At 39.1% G+C, this 19,116-nt stretch overlaps 1 protein-coding gene across 3 annotated transcripts in view; it reads left to right on the forward strand.

Annotated features, from left to right (window-relative positions):
• The window catches only part of STXBP4 (syntaxin binding protein 4), a 213,573-nt gene that overhangs the window by 155,967 nt on the left and 38,490 nt on the right, over nucleotides 1-19,116 (forward strand). For all 3 annotated transcript variants that reach the window (XM_082371880.1, XM_082371882.1, XM_082371881.1), the window contains one exon: nucleotides 4,540-4,597. In XM_082371880.1, the coding sequence (XP_082228006.1) occupies nucleotides 4,540-4,597 (58 nt within the window). The remainder of the gene's footprint in view (nucleotides 1-4,539; nucleotides 4,598-19,116) is intronic.

Here is a 19,116-nt window from a genome sequence, read left to right on the forward strand (position 1 = left end):
TCCTAACTCACTCACTACTCTCCGGTAACAATGATTTCTCAGTTCCTCAAATGTGCCAAGCTCTTCCCCATCCCAGAGCCTTTGCACTTGCTGTTCACTCAACCTAGGGTTCTTGCCCACGTCTGTACCTGGATAACTCCAGCAATTTCAGAGATCCTTCCTTCATCCTACATCCCTTTATCCAAACTGTACATAAAGTACTTCCTCATTCTTTCTCACAGCTGGACAATATCCCGTTATCTGATATATAGTCTTTAATCAGTCCCCATTGGTGGTTATTTAGATTATTTTCAATCTTTTACTTTTACAATGAATAATCTTGTACATAAAGGTTATCTATAAGGTAAATTCCTGGAAGAATTGCTGGATTAAATGGTCCATGGAGCCAGTTCAGCGTAGTGGTTAAGAGTCTGGGCTCTACTGCCTGCCAGCTGTGTAACCTTGGGCAAGTGATGGAGCCTCTCCATGCCTGTTTCCTCATTTGTAAAATGGGGATAATAACAGTACCTCTTAAAATTGTTGTGAGGCCTAAGAGAGTTGGTGCATGTGTAATGCAATGTCTAGCACATGGCCACTCCATTAATGTGAACTGTTGTTATTAGCATTTAAAATTTTAGGTAGATCTTGAAAAGTTTCTCCCCATACATATGTTATCATATGTATACTCCCATCAGTATGAGAATGACTGCCTCATCATACCCTCAACACAGTGTCTTATTAAACTATTTTTTACTCTTTGCTAACATGATGAACACAGCCTCTCATAATAGTTTAATTTGTATTTCTCTTGTTAAGAGTGAAATTAAGCCTATTTTCATATGTTTAAGTACATTTATGTCCTGAATGTTCCACATGTTTCACAGACTCCTATTTGTCATTTCCTTTCTCTTACTGATTTGTAGGAGTTATTTATGTATTAAGGAGTTTAACCTTTGTCTGTGCTATGAGTTACTCTTTCATAGTATTCAATACTTTTCTTTCCTAGTACTTATTCCTATTTTTAATGGTGTCTTTATTTATGATTACTTTTTAATGTTTCATAAGACCAAGGTACATGTTAATTTGTTAATCATTATGTATTGAACACCAAGTAAAATGCTAAACACAGAAGAATAATCACTAAAAAAATGATCAATAAATATTTAATGAATGGGCCAAATATGACAAAGACAACTTTCCTACGTAAATAGACTGGGAAAATAGAAAGGAAACTATTTTGTATGGACATGTGATGAGTTTGGTTTTGGATACGTGGAGTGTTAGGTGACAGCCAGTATTCTAAGCTGAATATGCACGAGACTCCTACTTTGGCAAAATACTCATGAAGAGTACTTTGAAACTAATGATCTCTGATGTGAAGAATGTTATGTGAGGGTTCATAAACAAATACTTCCAATCAGAAACAATAGTTGTCATAACAGTTTTAAAACAAATATGAAAAGAAAAGGAAAAATAGAAGCATTATATATTTGCAAGTATAAAGATGTGAGGAACGTAGAAAAATTTTAATGCCTTGGGACTATAACGATTATTGAAAAGTATTTAGATAGTATGCTGTAATTATACCCAAATCACTTATTGTGAAGGGATGAAAATCTTTACTGAAGGACAATTGTGTCCATCATAGTTATATAAGCTTGTAGAAATCAAAAGCGCCCTTTTTCTATAAAGTAGGTTATTTGGTTTATCAATATATTGTGGTTTTTAATTTATAATTAATTGGACAGTGATTGTGTTTTCTATTACTGAACTATCACTGAAATATAGTCGCTATCAATTGAGTCCCCAAGTCTGTTTTTTACAGACTATATATATATATTTTTTTTTTAATAAATTTATTTATTTATTTATTTTTGGCTGTGTTGGGTCTTCGTTGCTATGCGCGGGCTTTCTCTAGTTGCGGCGAGTGGGGGCTACTCTTCGTTGCAGTGCGCTTGCTTCTCATTGCAGTGGCTTCTCGTTGTGGGGCACAAGCTCTAGGCGTGCGGGCTTCAGTAGTTATGGCACGTGGGCTCATTAGTTGTGGCTTGCAGGCTCTAGAGCACAGGCTCAGTAGTTGTGGCGCACGGGCTTAGTTGCTCCGCGGCATGTGGGATCTTCCTGGACCAGGGCTTGAACCCGTGTCCCTTGCATTGGCAAGCGGATTCTTAACCACTGCACCACCAGGGAAGTCCCTACAGACTATATTAACTGCATGGGGAAGAAGAAACTATGCAGTCTTCTAAAAAGAAATGCTATTTTTTCAGAACAGAGAATTTATCCTAAAATATTATTCAATAAACAGGAATATCTTGATGGCTACAGTCACTGAATAACCATTTTGACTTACATGGATATGAATTGGTACCTTTAATAAGTCCGTTGTGAAGTTATAGTCCTTGTTTAATGATTGTAAGAAAATAATCAGGGCAGGAACTCTATCTTGATGGCATGGGGATGTGGTATCCCAACGTCAATGTCAATTCTCAAATGATCCTATAGACTAAAAGATGCTGTCTTTAAAGTATACATATTTTTTCTCCTCATTAATAAAAAAAGACCTGTGAATTAAGAAATTAGAAATATGGCTGTAACTGCACTGGAGAGACAAGTCATTTAAACAAAAATCTTAGTCACATGAGAATGACTTTCTGCTTTTAGCATGTCTTTGCCCTATTGATCATCATTCCTGGCATTTCTGAACCTTTTTGTCATAAAAGCAGGGGTTTTGTGTACAGTCATCAGATTCTTCCCTTCAGGTGAGGGGCTTGTCAGTGAAAAATGAAGTGATCTGTAACAAAGGTGTAGAAAGTGTAAAGGCGATAAATCTACGTGAACTGCAGCAGCAGTTGATCATGGCCTGTCTGGCTGAGCGTGTGCTGGCCATGGATACTATCGGAGATATATATAGTGTCACTTCAGGGGCTTTTAAGAAGCCAGTCATTTGCTTATGCTGAGTTCCCAGATGTGCTTATTTTGTGCTTAAAATAGGAACATTTATTCATTAAGGGAGAAAAGAAACTCCTAGGTGGCCTGTGTTAATCTACAAAGGAAATAGTTACAGAATTTTGGGCCAGGCTCTTATTTTATACAACTGTGTTAAAAGACTGGAGGTAAATATAAAGTAAAGCTTGTTTTGTTTTTCTTACTTATAAAAATAACATCATTAGAGCTATTCTCAAAGAATATGAAGCGAATGATGATAGAGAAAGGTTTTATTTTGTTCATTGTTGCTGTTCCTGCATTTTTGCTCTGCCCCTTGCTGAGACTTGGGGAAACGAAGTCAATGGTTTGTTGTTACAGCTCAGTTACTTTCTAAAGAAGTAGGCTACCTGCACCAGGAGTCTGTTCTTTGATGTGTTAATGTATCTTATACTCGTCAAAGGAGCCTTGATAAGTCAATACCAAAGACTGATCCAAAAGGTCAATTACAATCCTTAACAGCAGCAGTCCCCAACCTTTTTTTTTTTAATTTATTTACTTATTATTTTTGGCTGCATTGGGTTTTTGTTGCCGCGCGCGGGCTTTTCTCTACTTGGGGCGAGCAGGGGCTACTCTTTGTTGCGGTGCGAGGGCTTCTCATTGCGGTGGCTTCTTTTGTTGTGGAGCACTGGCTCTAGAGCACAGGCTCAGTAGGCATTGCTCCGCGGCATGTGGAATCTTCCCGGACCAGGGCTCGAACCCGTGCCCCCTGCATTGGCAGGTGGATTCTTAACCACTGCGCCACCAGGGATGTCCAGTCCAGGGGTGGAGCCAAGAGATGGAAACCCTTGTGTTCTAAAGGAGTACCACCCATAATTGGAATATAAGAGAATGGGCTGCCTCAACCTGGGCCTGTTCTGTTGGTATGAAGAGGACAAAAATGTACTCATTTATAGAAATATGGCCAAATGATTGCTTGCTTACTTCAATCTGCATCTCTTTATAGCTAACTAATTATTCTCAATCCCATTACTGAAATGGAAGCTGAGTTTAGCAAATTGTTTGGCCGTTAACATTTAGTGCACAAAATTCTTAATTAACAAAATAAAATACTACAATCCATTATAAATCACTTTGCTAAACTTTCAGACTTCATAAGGAATTTTGTCTTGTCCAAGAGCTACTTTCAAACCGCTTGCTGATCTGGTAATCATACTTCGATTCCCTGTGGAGCTGAGTGAAAGAATGTAAAGGGAGCCAATTAAAGAAACTTTGAGCCCGAATAGACAAGCAGAGGCCATCTTGTCCATCCTTCTGCCTCCAGGCAAAAACCATCCCCTGCACCAAAAATTTTTGCTTGAATCCTGCTGACAAAAATGCTCACTACATGTAAATGACAAGTCATGATCCATTTAATGCAACTAAAGCAGATTGTTAACTGTTCAAGACTTATTTATTGTGTTCTAAGATGCTGAGTATGAAAGCTCATCTGAATTGTTTTAATTCCTCCTTTCTAGACAATTATTTTGTACAGGAAACGTACTCAAATAATTGTAAAGCTGTGGGAAATTTGTGTCCAGGAAATAAAGTTATCTTTATCATCTTATTAAATGTATTTTTGGTTTCCTTTCACTCAAGGTCTACCTTACGGGTGGGAGGAAGCTTACACAGCAGATGGAATCAAGTACTTCATCAAGTAAGTACAAGCATCTCAACCGAGTAAGCAATTTTCTTCACATCTGGAGAGAACCTGGAAGTTGCAGAATAATCAGTAATACCAAGAAACCCTCTTGGAGGTTACAAAAATTAGTAACAGGAAGTGAAACTTCACCATTTTCATTTCATGTGATTTAAATGCTAATATCAGATATATTTAGGAAAAAAAAAAAACCATAATAATTATTTCAAGGGAAACATCAAAAAATTGGAACAGGATTGTCATTTGAACCTAAATGTTGGCTGCCTGAATTCTCTTCTGGCTAAAAGTATTAATATTTATGCAAAGTTAATATCTAATGAAAAAATCTGCATTGTCTTAAAACTTATTAACAATAATAGTAATAATATCAACATTTTTTCATGCTTTGCAGTGTACACAGTTCATTCATTCTGCAGATACTTTTTGAGCATTTGCTGTGTGCCAGGCAGTATTCCATACCTTGGAGATACAGTAGTGAGATATACAGACTATATATATTCTATATATTCTCTGATATCAGGGAATTTACTTAATAGTGAGGAAAAACATACAATATATAACTGAGGAGATAAATGAGACAGTATATGAACAAACCTCATCTCAATGGAGTCTCAGAACATCCTTCATTTATAGATGAAAAAAATAAGAGCCTAGAGTAGTTGCCAAAAAATCCACAGCTAACTAAATCACCAAGCCAGAAGGGAATCCAAGTCTTCTGACACCAGGATTCTCTCTAGTGTACTAGACTGATAGAGACCTCTCTTTGAAAGCCCCAACAGAAATACATTTTCTAGCTGCTGGACTGGTTAATTTTACTCTGGACACAGCAATCTGGTATACTTCCACTATGTTCTGGGTAGCTCTTTTCATGTCAGAGTTGGAGTTATGAGAACACAAAGGGGATTCCCAACAACCTCTTAAAATCCCAGGAGACTTCCTTATATGACCCTTTTTAAGCAAATGATACTTGGTATGCATTTGGGGAGGAAAAGAGAGACGTGTCCTTGCTGTTCTTTCAAATGTGCAAGTATTTTTCAAAGCAATATCCACATTTTGGATTCTCAAGCCCTGTGACTTTACACAGGTTCCTACATCTCTCTTCATCTCAGTTTTCTCATCAAAAAATTAGGGGAATTGTACCTACTTTATAGAGTTGTTAAATGTTAAGCACCTAGCATAAAATTTTGAACACAGTAGATACCTAATAAAATAGTCATCATTAATTTACAACATGGAGAAAACATCATGGTGGAAAAAAGAACAAGAAAAATCGTATGACCATTAAAGACATTGAAAATTCAGAAGCTTCATGTTTTGAAAAGACTTAAGGAGAAGCTAGGGGTAAACCTGGCAAAGTATTTTCTTGATTTTTTTTTTCTTGTGGTCTCTAGCAAAAAGTAATTAATAAAGCAAAGGTGTAGTTTATAATACATGAAGGAGAAAGGGACTTTTGGAGCAAAGGACCCAGGAATTCCATAAACAGATTACATTTAGCGCCATACTATTCACTTCCCAAATCATAACTCTTCTAGAAGGAAAGTTTCACTTCAATATGCTGTATTAACTATGTTTAGTTCCTGAGAGATTTGAATCACTGTACTGTAGGGGTGGCAAGAAAATGAAAAACCACATCCAAATTTGCACTGGGTTTCTTTCTTATGTTCACTTTATAATGGATAAGGGGAGAGATGTGGGGATGGGGGGGGGGGTTATGCTCAACAGTCAGGCATATGTTAGGTGTATTTTTCTATGCATTGTATTGTCTAATCTTCTTAACACTGTAGAAAGTGGGCATCGCTCAGCTCTTAATAGGACGACATTATGATGGTGGTGAGCTGCATCCTGCCCTCAGCCATGCCTGTCTCCTAGAACGTCCCCAAAAGAAATGCCCCATCAAAGGAAGGCAAACTAGCATTCATTGTAAACCGGGGTTCTGAAGTCAGAGGCCTTTGAAAAATGTCAGTAAATGAGTCTGGACCCTGTGGGGAACTCCTTCACCAAGGCTTAGCCTTAGCCGTCTGTCAGTATCCTAACCCAAAGCTGTGTCAGAGCCTAACCAGTGCCCTGTGAGGAAAGGAAGGGATAAGGGCACCATCACCAACTACCAAGGAAAAGGAGGGAGAAAGAGTTGTGAGTGTGAGTCAGAGAGTGAGCATGTCCCATTGCCTGGTACCCAGTGGTTTAAGCCACTGTCCTTTGCTGACTGGAACAGTAGCCTTGGGCTGGGCTCCTACTATAAGGGAGAACAGCATCCAAGGAGAAGAGAGAAGAGAAGCAGTAGCAAGCCCTTTGACTGCCCTGAGATCTAACTCAGTCCCTGTAGAAGGAATAGAAAGCAGCACCACATTTGTATAATCCACTCCAGTCATAGAAAATAATGTACACTCTTTAGGGAGTTCTCTTCCTTGACCTTAATCTTGACTCCTAAGGAAAGCAGAAAAGAGGTAAGATAGATTTGTTAAAGGACAGTGGTGGGTATCCTTGTCTCACCATTACAGTTGGAGAAACTCTGTGGAAAAGAGGCTAAACTCATCCAGGTCACACAGTAGTAAAATTTCAGAGTCAAGATACAGTTCCAGGGTTGTCTGAGTCCAAAGCCATCCCCCCAAAACACACACCCATGCTGCACCATCTCCATCTCCTTATTTTAACGTAGCATGGTTACATATGACGAGAAAGATATTTTAAACTGATTTTGATTTTGTTAGAATTCTATACTTTATTCATTTTTAAATAGCAGAATAGACACTTAGTTCTAAGCATAAGTAGTTATCTCCTGGAGACTAGAAAGGTCAAACAGTAAAGATAAGAAAATCTAACAATACACCAGTGTTTTCTTTATCTTGTCTCATGGAGGAATGGACTGCTTGCCATGAGTTGGCTTTTTTGCTAGTCATTAACCCCATTCAAGCACCAACATTTATCTTAGTTTAACTATTCTTAATGGAAGTCTTATTTTACAAGTATTGTGTGCTTCCCTGCCTTCTTCTACTGAGGCCCCTGAACAAAATCATTGTAAACATCAATCTTATACATAATACAGTGAGTTCTGCAGGGTGATGTTAAGCTGTATAAGCTAGAGTAGAGACACAGCTGTCATCTCTCCCCACTCTCAACATGCCTGGCCATCTCCTCATCTCCATTCTCCTTTTCAATCCTCTACACACTTCACCATCTTCCCCAGGAGTTTATTTGAGGAAGACAGGATGCCAAATAATCAGACTAATTTGAATTGCTTGTAAATAGTCCTGGAGTGTGCATCTACAAGTGTTTGTATGTGAGTCAAGTGCATAAGTTCTGGTGCAGGTGGATTTGATTCCAGGAAGGCCATCTGGTATAAGGAAAAGAAGAGCATGGGCTTTGGATTTGGAGAAACTTAGGTTCCAATGCTGGTGTCTCCACAGAATAGCTGAATGAACTTGGCATGTTTACTAAACCTCTCTGGGCTTTAATTTCTACATATAGAATGGAAAGAATATTAGCCCTTCATAGAGTTCCTGCCCAGAATGAATGAGCTTATGTATGTAAAGAGCCTATCATAACACCTGACCCAAAATAGACACTTTCAGCCAAGGTTAGGCCTCTTCACTTCCTCCTAACATTTTGATGAGGGTTTCTTCTCAGCTCTTAACTGAGTTCAGATAGGATGCCAAATAATTAATGTGTGCATAAGCAAGCATCCACTATATGTCTTTCTTGGAACTATTTAGATTTTTGTTTTTTCATCCTCTCACTACCACAACCAAAATTTTGAGCCTGGATAGCCTGTGTTAGCTTTTGGGTAGGAGTAGTTCATTTGCCATGTTAATGGTACTTTGGAGGCAAGAAATAACAAGTAATGAACTCAGTTCATTGCCTCTGTCACCTTTGCTTAAAAAGAACAGTGACTGAGATCACCCTTCCAGAACATTGGAGGAGATGCCGGTCTGTGTACGTATAATCTCTGCCCTGAGATTGACAGCTGTCACTGTCTTCCCGGAAACTGAATTGTTACATCTGATGGAAGCCAAGCCTCGGGCAAAGGAATAACTGTCAGTGCTGTCCCAAGAATGCCTGGACAAAGACGGTCTTCATTGAATATTCCTATCCACCCACATGTCCATTGCACACCCATTAATACTTTGTAGTCATCTACTTACCTTCTGACACAAGAGAAGAAAACATTTTATCTGGTGTAAACAAATATAATCAAAATATTGGCATTGCTAGAGCCAGTGTTTCATAGAACTAACAAATGTATATGTCTATATATGTGTATATGTATACACCAATTTGTGTATGCACATATGCAAATAGGCAGGGCTTACTCACTTGCTATATAAATACCAGTGCATTCAAGGGAAAACTTTCTTATTTTCTCCTTAGAGAGAGAGTTGCAGCATTCTTAAATTCAATGACAAAATGCCAGTTATCTTGATAGCGCTGTAATGAAATTATCTGATAAACCTGACCATTTTACCACCCAACTTCCTATCTTCCCTTTGCAGTTATATACTATTACAGATTTATAACAGTCTTTTGATATGATTCCACTTTAAAAGTTCATATACTTTATATGTATGTTATATAATTTAACAGAATTATTATGAGTTATGTTTGATAGTAAAAATGAACTTAATATTACAAACTAGACATAACTGCTACATTGCTTTCTTTGAACTTTTCTTCTATTGAAGGTTTCAGATTCACTGTGATCAGTGGCCATGATTTCATGTATTAATTCTCTATTGCTACTTAATAAATTTCCCCAAAATTTTGCAGCCTTAAACAATAAACATTTATTTTCTTACCCAAGTTGCAGAGGGTCAAGAACCCGGATGTGGTTTTGCTGGATCATTCTGACTCTCTCTCGATGTGGGTTTCTCATAAAGTTGCAATCAAGCTCTTAGCCAGGTCTGGGAATTGAAGAGTAGTTTAATGGGACTGGAATATTTGTTCCAGGCTTACATGTGAGGCTTCAGTTCCTCACCATAAGTGGACCTTTCTACATCCATAGGGCCATAGGGCTGCACAAACATGGCAGCTGGCTTCCCCCACAGCAAAGGACAAGAGAAAAAGTGAGAGCAAGAGAAACACCAAGATAAAAGCTGCAGTGTCTAAAGATGTTTAAAAAAAAAAAAAAAAAGCTGCAGTGTCTTTTATAACCAATCTCAGAAGTGAGTGACATACCTTCTGCCATATGCTACTGGTCACACAGACCACCCTGGTACAGTGTAGGAGTCAACTATACAAGAGTGTGCATGCCAGAAGGTAAGGACCACTGGGAGCTATCTTAGAGGATGCCTACTACAAGGCTGTTTCACAATATAATTTATATATTAATCTATAATTAAATTATTATATATATAATCTATACATCTCTATAAACGACACAAAAATCTCAATATCATATACTTGCTTCAAACATTATATGGTACTGTTGGTGATTTTTCAAGTAGGAATAATCATTGGTTTTTTATTTTGTTTGGTTTTTTTTAACATCTTTATTGGAGTATAATTGCTTTACAATGGTGTGTTAGTTTCTGCTTTATAAAAAAGTGAATCAGTTATACATATACATACATATGTCCCCATATCTCTTCCCTCTTGCGTCTCCCTCCCTCCCACCCTCCCTATCCCACCCCTGTAGGTGGTCACAAAGCACTGAGCTGATCTCCCTATGCTATGCGGTTGCTTCCCACTAGCTATCTATTTTACATTTGGTAGTGTATATATGTCCATGCCACTCTCTCACTTTGTCCCAGCTTACCCTTCCCCCTCCCTGTATCCTCAACTCCATTCTCTAGTAGGTCTGTGTCTATTCCTGTCTTGCCCCTAGGTTCTTCATGACCTTTTTTTTTTTTTTTTAGATTCCATATATATGTGTTAGCATATGGTATTTGTTTTTCTCTTTCTGACTTACTTCACTCTGTCTGACAGACTCTAGGTCCATCCACCTCACTACAAATAACTCAATTTCATTTCTTTTTATGGCTGAGTAATATTCCATTGTATATATATGTGCCACATCTTCTTTATCCATTCATCTGTCGATGGACACTTAGGTTGCTTCCATGTCCTGGCTATTGTAAATAGAGCTGCAATGAACATTTTGCTACGTGACTCCTTTTGAATTATGGTTTTCTCAGGGTACATGCCCAGTAGTGGGATTGCTGGGTCGTATGGTAGTTCTATTTTTAGTTTTTAAAGGAACCTCCATACTGTTCTCCATAGGGGCTGTATCGATTTACATTCCCACCAACAGTGAGAGAGGGTTCCCTTTTCTCCACACCCTCTCCAGCATTTATTGTTTGTAGATTTTTTGATGATGGCCATTCTGACCGGTGTGAGATGATATCTCATTGTAGTTTTGATTTGCATTTCTCTAATGATTAAAGACGTTGAGCATTCTTTCATGTGTTTGTTGGCAATCTGTATATCTTCTTTGGAGAAATGTCTATTTAGGTCTTCTGCCCAGTTTTGGATTGGGTTGTTTGTTTTTTTGTTATTGAGCTGCATGAGCTGCTTGTAAATTCTGGAGACTAATCCTTTATCAGTTGCTTCATTTGCAAATATTTTCTCCCATTCTGAGGGTTGTCTTTTGGTCTTGTTTATGGTTTCCTTTGCTGTGCAAAAGCTTTTAAGTTTCATTAGGTCCCATTTGTTTATTTTTGTTTTTATTTCCATTTCTCTAGGAGGTGGGTCAAAAAGGATCTTGCTGTGATTTATGTCATAGAGTGTTCTGCCTATGTTTTCTTCTAAGAGTTTGATAGTGTCTGGCCTTACATTTAGGTCTTTAATCCATTTTGAGTTTATTTTTGTGTATGGTGTTAGGGAGTGTTCTAATTTCATACTTTTACATGTACCTGTCCAGTTTTCCCAGCACCACTTATTGAAGAGGCTATCTTTTCTCCACTGTATATTCTTGCCTCCTTTATCAAAGATAAGGTGACCATAGGTGCATGGGTTTATCTCTGGGCTTTCTATCCTGTTCCATTGATCTATATTTCTGTTTTTGTGCCAGTAGCATACTGTCTTGATTACTGTCGCTTTGTAGTATAGTCTGAAGTCCCGGAGCCTGATTCCTCCAGCTCCGTTCTTCTTTCTCAAGATTGCTTTGGCTATTCAGGGTCTTTTGTGTTTCCATACATATTGTGAAATTTTTTGTTCTAGTTCTGTGAAGAATGCCAGTGGTAGTTTGATAGGGATTGCATTGAATCTGTAGATTGCTTTGGGTAGTATAGTCATTTTCACAATGTTGATTCTTCCAATCCAAGAACATGGTATATCTCTCCATCGATTTGTATCATCTTTAATTTCTTTCATCAATGTCTTATAATTTTCTGCATACAGGTCTTCTGTCTCCTTAGGTAGGTTTATTCCTAGATATTTTATTCTTTTTGTTGCAATGGTAAACGGGAGTGTTTTCTTAATTTCACTTTCAGATTTTTCAACATTAGTGTATAGGACTGCAAAAGATTTCTGTGCATTAATTTTGTATCCTGCTACTTTACCAAATTAATTGATTAGCTCTAGTAGTTTTCTGATAACATCTTTAGGATTCTCTATGTATAGTATCATGACATCTGCAAACAGTGACAGCTTTACTTCTTTTCCAGTTTTGATTCCTTTTATTTCTTTTTCTTCTCTGATTGCTGTGGCTAAAACTTCCAAAACTATGTTGAATAATAGTGGTGAGAGTGAGCAACCTTGTCTTGTTCCTGATCTTAGTGGAAATGGTTTCAGTTTTTCACCATTGAGGACAATGTTGGCTGTGGGTTTGTCATATATGGCCTTTATTCGGTTAGGTTAAGGAAAGTTCCCTCTATGCCTACTTTCTGGAGGGTTTTTATCATAAATGGGTGTTGAATTCTGTCGAAAGCTTTCTCTGCATCTATTGAGATGATCAGATGGTTTTTCTCCTTCAATTTGTTAATATGGTGTATCACATTGATTGATTTGCGTATATTGAAGAATCCTTGCATTCTTGGAATAAACCCCACTTGATCATGGTGTATGATCCTTTTAATGTGCTGTTGGATTCTGTTTGCTAGTATCTTGTTGAGGATTTTTGCTTCTATGTTCATCAGTGATATTGGCCTCTAGTTTTCTCTCTTTGTGACATCTTTGTCTGGTTTTGGTATCAGGGTGATGGTGGCTTCGTAGAATGAGTTTGGGAGTGTTCCTCCCCCTGCTATATTTTGGAAGAGTTTGAGAAGGATAGGTGTTAGCTCTTCTCTAAATGTTTGATACAATTCGCCTGTGAAGCCATCTGGTCCTGGGCTTTTGTTTGTTGGAAGATTTTTAATCACAGTTTCAATTTCAGTGCTTGTGATTGGTCTGTTCATATTTTGTATTTCTTCCTGGTTCAGTCTCGGAAGGTTGTGCATTTCTAAGAATTTGTCCTTTTCTTCCAGGTTGTCCATTTTATTGGCGTAGAGTTCCTTGTAGTAATCTCTCATGATCCTTTGTATTTCTGCAGTGTCAGTGGTTACTTCTCCTTTTGCATTTCTAATTCTATTGATTTGTGTCTTCTCCCTTTTTCTCTTGATGACTCTGGCTAATGGTTTATCAATTTTGTTTATCTTCTCAAAGAACCAGCTTTTAGTTTTAATAATCTTTGCTCTAGTTTCCTTCATTTCTTTTTCATTTATTTCTGATCTGATCTTTATGATTTCTTTCCTTCTGCTAACTTTGCGGTTTTTTATTCTTCTTTCTCTAATTGCTTTAGGTGTAAGTTTAGGTTGTTTATTTGAGGTGTTTCTTGTTTCTTAAGGTAGGATTGTATTGCTATAAACTTCCCTCTTCGAACTGCTTTTGCTGTATCCCATAGGTTTTGGGTTGTTGTGTTTTCATTTGTCATTTGTTTCTAGGTATTTTTTGATTTCCTCTTTGATTTCTTCAGTTATCTCTTGGTTATTATTTTTTCCTGTAATTGATATCTAGTCTCATAGCGTTGTGGTCGGAAAAGATACTTGATACGATTTCAATTTTCTTAAATTTACCAATGCTTGATTTGTGACCCAAGATTTGATCTATCCTGGAGAATGATCCATGAGGACTTGAGAAGAAAGTGTATTCTGTTGTTTTTGGATGGAATGTCCTATAACTATCAATTAAGTCCATCTTGATTAATGTATCATTTAAAGCTTCTGTTTCCTTATTGATTTTCATTTTGGATGATCTGTCCATTGGTGGAAGTGGGGTGTTAAAGTCCCCTACTATGATTGTGTTACTGTCAATTTCCCCTTTTATGGCTGTTAGTATTTGCCTTATGTATTGAGGTGCTCCTAGGTTGGGTGCATAAATATTTACAATTGTTATATCTTCTTCTTGGATTGATCCCTTGATCATTATGTAGTGTCCTTCTTTGTCTCTTTTAATAGTCTTTGTTTTAAAGTCTATTTTATCTGATATGAGAATTGCTACTCCAGCTTTCTTTTGATTTCCATTTGCATGGAATATCTTTTTCCATCCCCTCACTTTCAGTCTGTATGTCTCCCTAGGTCTGAAGTGGGTCTCTTGTAGACAGCATATATATAGGTCTTGTTTTTGTATCCATTCAGCCAGTCTGTGTCTTTTGGTTGGAGCATTTAATCCATTTACATTTAGGGTAATTATCGATATGTTCCTATTCCCATTTTCTTAATTGTTTTGGGTTTGTTATTGTAGGTCTTTTCCTTCTCTTGTGTTTCCTGGCTAGAGAAGGTCCTTTAGCATTTGTTGTAAAGCTGGTTTGGTGGTGCTGAATTCTCTTAGCTTTTCCTTGTCTGTAAAGGTTTTAATTTCTCTGTCAAATCTGAATGAGATCCTTGCTGGGTAGAGCAATCTTGGTTGTAGGTTTTTCCCCTTCATCACTTTAAATATGTCCTGCCATTCCCTTCTGGCTTGCAGAGTTTCTGCTGAAAGATCAGCTGTTAACCTTATGGGGATTCCCTTGTGTGTTATTTGTTGTTTTTCCCTTGCTGCCTTTAATATTTTTTCTTTGTATTTAATTTTTGATAGTTTGATTAATATGTGTCTTGGCGTGTTTCTCTTTGGATTTATCCTGTATGGGACTCTCCATGCTTCCTGGACTTGATTAACTATTTCCTTTCCCATATTAGGGAAGTTTTCAATTATAATCTCTTCAAATATTTTCTCAGTCCCTTTCTTTTTCTTTTCTTCTTCTGGGACCCCTATAATTCGAATGTTGGTGCGTTTAATGTTGTCCCAGAGGTCTCTGAGACTGTCCTCAATTCTTTTCATTCTTTTTTCTTTACTCTGCTCTGCAGTAGTTATTTCGACTATTTTATCTTCTAGGTCACTTATCCATTCTTTTGCCTCAGTTATTCTGCTATTGATCCCTTCTAGAGAATTTTTAATTTCATTTATTGTGTTGTTCATCACTGTTTGTTTGCTCTTTAGTTCTTCTAGGTCCTTGTTAAACGTTTCTTGTATTTTCTCTATTCTATTTCCAAGATTTTGGATCATCTTTACTGTCATTATTCTGAAATCTTTTTCAGGTAGACAACCTATTTCATCTTCATTTGTTAGGTCTGGTGGGTTTTTGCCTTGCTCCTTCATCTTCTGTGTGTTTCTCTGTCTTCTCATGTTGCTTAACTTACTGTGTTTGGGGTCTCCTTTTCGCAGGCTGCAGGTTCGTAGTTCCCATTGTTTTTGGTGTCTGCCCCCAGTGGCTAAGGTTGGTTCAGTGGGTTGTGTAGGCTTCCTGGTGGAGGGGACTAGTGCCTGTGTTCTGGTTGATGAGGCTGGATCTTGTCTTTCTGGTGGTCAGGTCCACATCTGGTGGTGTGTTTTGGGGGGTCTGTGGCCTTATTATGATTTTAGGCAGCCTCTCTGCTAATGGATGGGGTTGTGTTCCTGTCTTGCTAGTTGTTTGGCATAGGGTGTCCAGCACTGTAGCTTGCTGGTCGTTGAGTGGAGCTGGGTCTTGGCATTGAGATGGAGATCTCTGGGAGATTTTCACCATTTGATATTACGTGGAGCTGGGAGGTCTCCTGTGGACCAATGTCCTGAACTTGGCTCTCCCACCTCAGAGTCACAGCCCTGATGCCTGGCTGGAGCAGCAAGAGCCTGTCATCCACACGGCTCAGAATAAAAGGGAGAAAAGAAAGAAAGAAAGAAGAAGATAAAATAAAGTAAAATAAAATAAAACAAAGTTATTAAAATTAAATATTAAAAAAAATTTTTTTAAGTAACAAAAAAAAGAAAGAAAGAAGAGAGCAACCAAACCAAAAAACAAATCCACAAATGATAACAAGTGCTAAAAAGTATACTAAAAAAAAAAGAAACAAACAAAAAAAATGGACAGGCAGAACCCTAGGACAAATGGTAAAAGCAAAGCTATACAGACAAAATCACACACAGAAGTATACACATACACACTCACAAAAAGAGAAAAGGGGAAAAATATATATATATCGTTGCTCCCAAAGTCCACCTCCTCAATTTGGGATGATTCGTTGTCTATTCAGGTATTCCACAGATGCAGGTACATCAGGTTGATTGTTGAGATTTAATCCTCTGCTCCTGATGCTGCTGGGAGAGATGTCCCTTTCTCTTCTTTGTTTGCACAGCTCCTGGGGTTCAGCTTTGGATTTGGACCCGCCTCTGCGTGTAGGTTGCATGAGGGCGTCTGTTCTTCCCTCAGACCGGACAGGGTTAAAGGAGCAGCTGATTCGGGGGCTCTGGCTCACTCAGGCCGGGGGGAGGGAGAGGTACGGATGCGGGCGAGCCTGCGGTGGCAGAGGCCGGCGTGACATTTCACCAGCCTGAGGCACACCATGTGTTCTCCCGGGGAAGTTGTCTCTGGGTCACGGGACCCTGGCAGTGGTGGGCTGCACAGGCTCCTGGGAGGGGAGGTGTGGATAGTGACCTGTGCTTGCAGACAGGCTTCTTGGTGGCGGCAGCAGCAGCCTTAGCGTCTCATGCCCGTCTCTGGGGTCCACGCTGATAGCCGCGGCTCGCGCCCGTCTCGGAGCTCCTTTAAGCGGCGCTCTTAATCCCCTCTTCTCGAGCACCAGGAAACAAAGAGGCAAGAAAAAGTCTCTTGCCTCTTTGGCAGCTCCAGACTTTTTCCCGGACTCCCTCCCAGCTAGCCGTGGTGCACTAGTCCCTTCAGGCTGTGTTCACGCAGCCAACCCCAGTCCTCTCCCTGGGATCTGACCTCCGAAGCCTGAGCCTCAGCTCCCAGCCCCCACCCGCCCTGGCGGGTGAGCAGACAAGCCTCTTGGGCTGGTGAGTGCTGGTCGGCACCGATCCTCTGTGCGGGAATCTCTCCGCTTTGCCCTGTGCACCCCTTTTGCTGAGCTCTCCTCTGTTGCTCTGAAGCTTCCCCCCTCTGCCACTCGCAGTCTCTGCCCACGAAGGGGCTTCCTAGTGTGTGGAAACCTTTCCTCCTTTACAGCTCCCTCCCACTGGTGCAGGTCCCGTCCCTATTCTTTTGTCTCTGTTTTTTCTTTTTTCTTTTGCCCTACCCAGGTACGTGGGGAGTTTCTTGCCTTTTTGGAAGTCTGAGGTCTTCTGCCAGCATTCAGTAGGTGTTCTGTAGTAGTTGTTCCACATGTAGATGTATTTCTTATGTATTTGTGGGGAAGAAGGTGATCTCCACGTCTTACTCTTCCACCATCTTGAAGCCGTCTACTCATTGGTTTTTAAAAGTTACTCACACTTGGCTTATAATTCCTTTGTGTTGATACACCTTTATATCACATCCTGAAATCTGAGATAGCATACCTTTTATTATAAAACCTGTTCTCCATTACATAGGAAGTATTATACTTACAACATTACAAATGCATACCAGTAAAACCTAGGGAGCCTGTGATTTCTGAATAAAACAGAAGTTTCTGTCTAGAGCAGAGAGAGCAAATGGATTTCAACTCACTTTCTCAAGTGTCGTTTGTGAAGAATTCTGAGGCTATATTCAACCTCACTGATATGTCTTTTTTTTTTTTTTTTTTTGGCTGCGTTGGGTCTTCGTTGATGCGTACGGGCTTTTCTCTAGTTGCCGTGAGCGGGGGCTATTCTTCGTTGTGGTGTGTGGGCTTCTCATTGCGGTGGCTTCTTGTTGTGGAGCACAGGCTCTAGGTTCGCAGGCTTCAGTAGTTGCGGCGCGTGGGCCCAGTAGTTGTGGTGCACGGGCTTAGTTGCTCTGAGGCATGTGGGATCTTCCCGGACCAGGGATCAAACCCCTGTCCCCTGCATTGGCAGGCAGACTCTTAACCACTGCACCACCAGGGAAGTCCCTGATATTTGTCTTGATGCATCAGAGATGTCTGCTGTGGGCGCCGGGGGAAGAGACGTGTGGGACACATACCAGATCTTTTCAGTCTTTGGTCTTCTAGAGCATATCGCCAACACAGGAACTCTGCCAGGATGAACAGTAATAATGCAAATCGTAGGTTGGAATGACAAAACAAACAGTGACACCCCCCACAATAGTTCTTACGAGATAGTCAGTATTTAAGAGCTTTGCCTTTATGACTTCAAAGGAAAACTGATTTCCAATAGGCATGTTTTTTCTCATATCTTTCCAGTCAGAGTTCATTAACAACCCTAAATGATTGTCTGAACTTGGGGTAGAACAACCTATTAGGTTGTTTCCAGGTAGGAAAGAATGTAAGTCATAACCTATATATGAATGAAATTTGTCATTGTCAGCCTACTGTATTAAAGGCTTAAGTTACATTGTATCATCTCATTTATACAATAAATTAAAAAATGGAAAACACAAAAGAGAAAAATTTGAGATTGTTTTTCTTACCTCCAACCTTATTTTGCACGTAGAGTCTATGTTAGGTAATTCTAATGTGATTAGAAATTAAGGAGACTGGGGAAGGGAGGGTGGAGAGGGAGGGATGGTTTCTGGATGGGAAATAAAAAGCTACTACTTTTAACTTTTCCTAAATCCTTAGCAGATGATTTTAGCTCCACTTTAGTAGATACTGTCAGGAGCCCTCCCTCTTAAGACCTCGTTAATTTGGCTGCTTTGATTAATTTTGGATGAGTTAAGAAATACCCATGGACAGACTACTGAAGTCTAAGGCTCACTTGATGAGATGTCAGGGCAATTTCTACGTACCTAACTTCAGCGTAGATAAGGAAAATGGGGGTAAGCTCCTCACTGTCTTTGCATGTATGGCAATCCTGAGCATTTCATTCTTAATGAGACTATAATGAAGAAATCAACAGAGGACTTAAAGGAAGAAGTATGGAGCTTATTAAAATATTTTGTTCCCAAACACTTCTAGCTATGATTAAATTGTAAGGTATTAAAACCACTAGTTTGGATGTACCCATCTATGTGATAACTGGTTTAGAATATCCAGTAACTAGTACAGTGCCTGGTATGTGTAGGGACTGAATAAATATTTATCAAATGAGTGAATACTGTCATTGAGGAAGCAGTTGGTAGGGAAAAAATATGGGCTTTAGTATCAGACAGACCTGGTTTCTACTGTTTACACCACCACTTTTGAGTGTGACCTTGGTATAATTAGTAATATTTCTATCGTCTGTAACCCCTTTTCTCA

The sequence above is a fragment of the Balaenoptera borealis genome (assembly GCF_965194805.1).
Source record: "Balaenoptera borealis genome assembly, chromosome: 20".
In the NCBI taxonomy this organism is placed as follows: domain Eukaryota; kingdom Metazoa; phylum Chordata; class Mammalia; order Artiodactyla; family Balaenopteridae; genus Balaenoptera; species Balaenoptera borealis.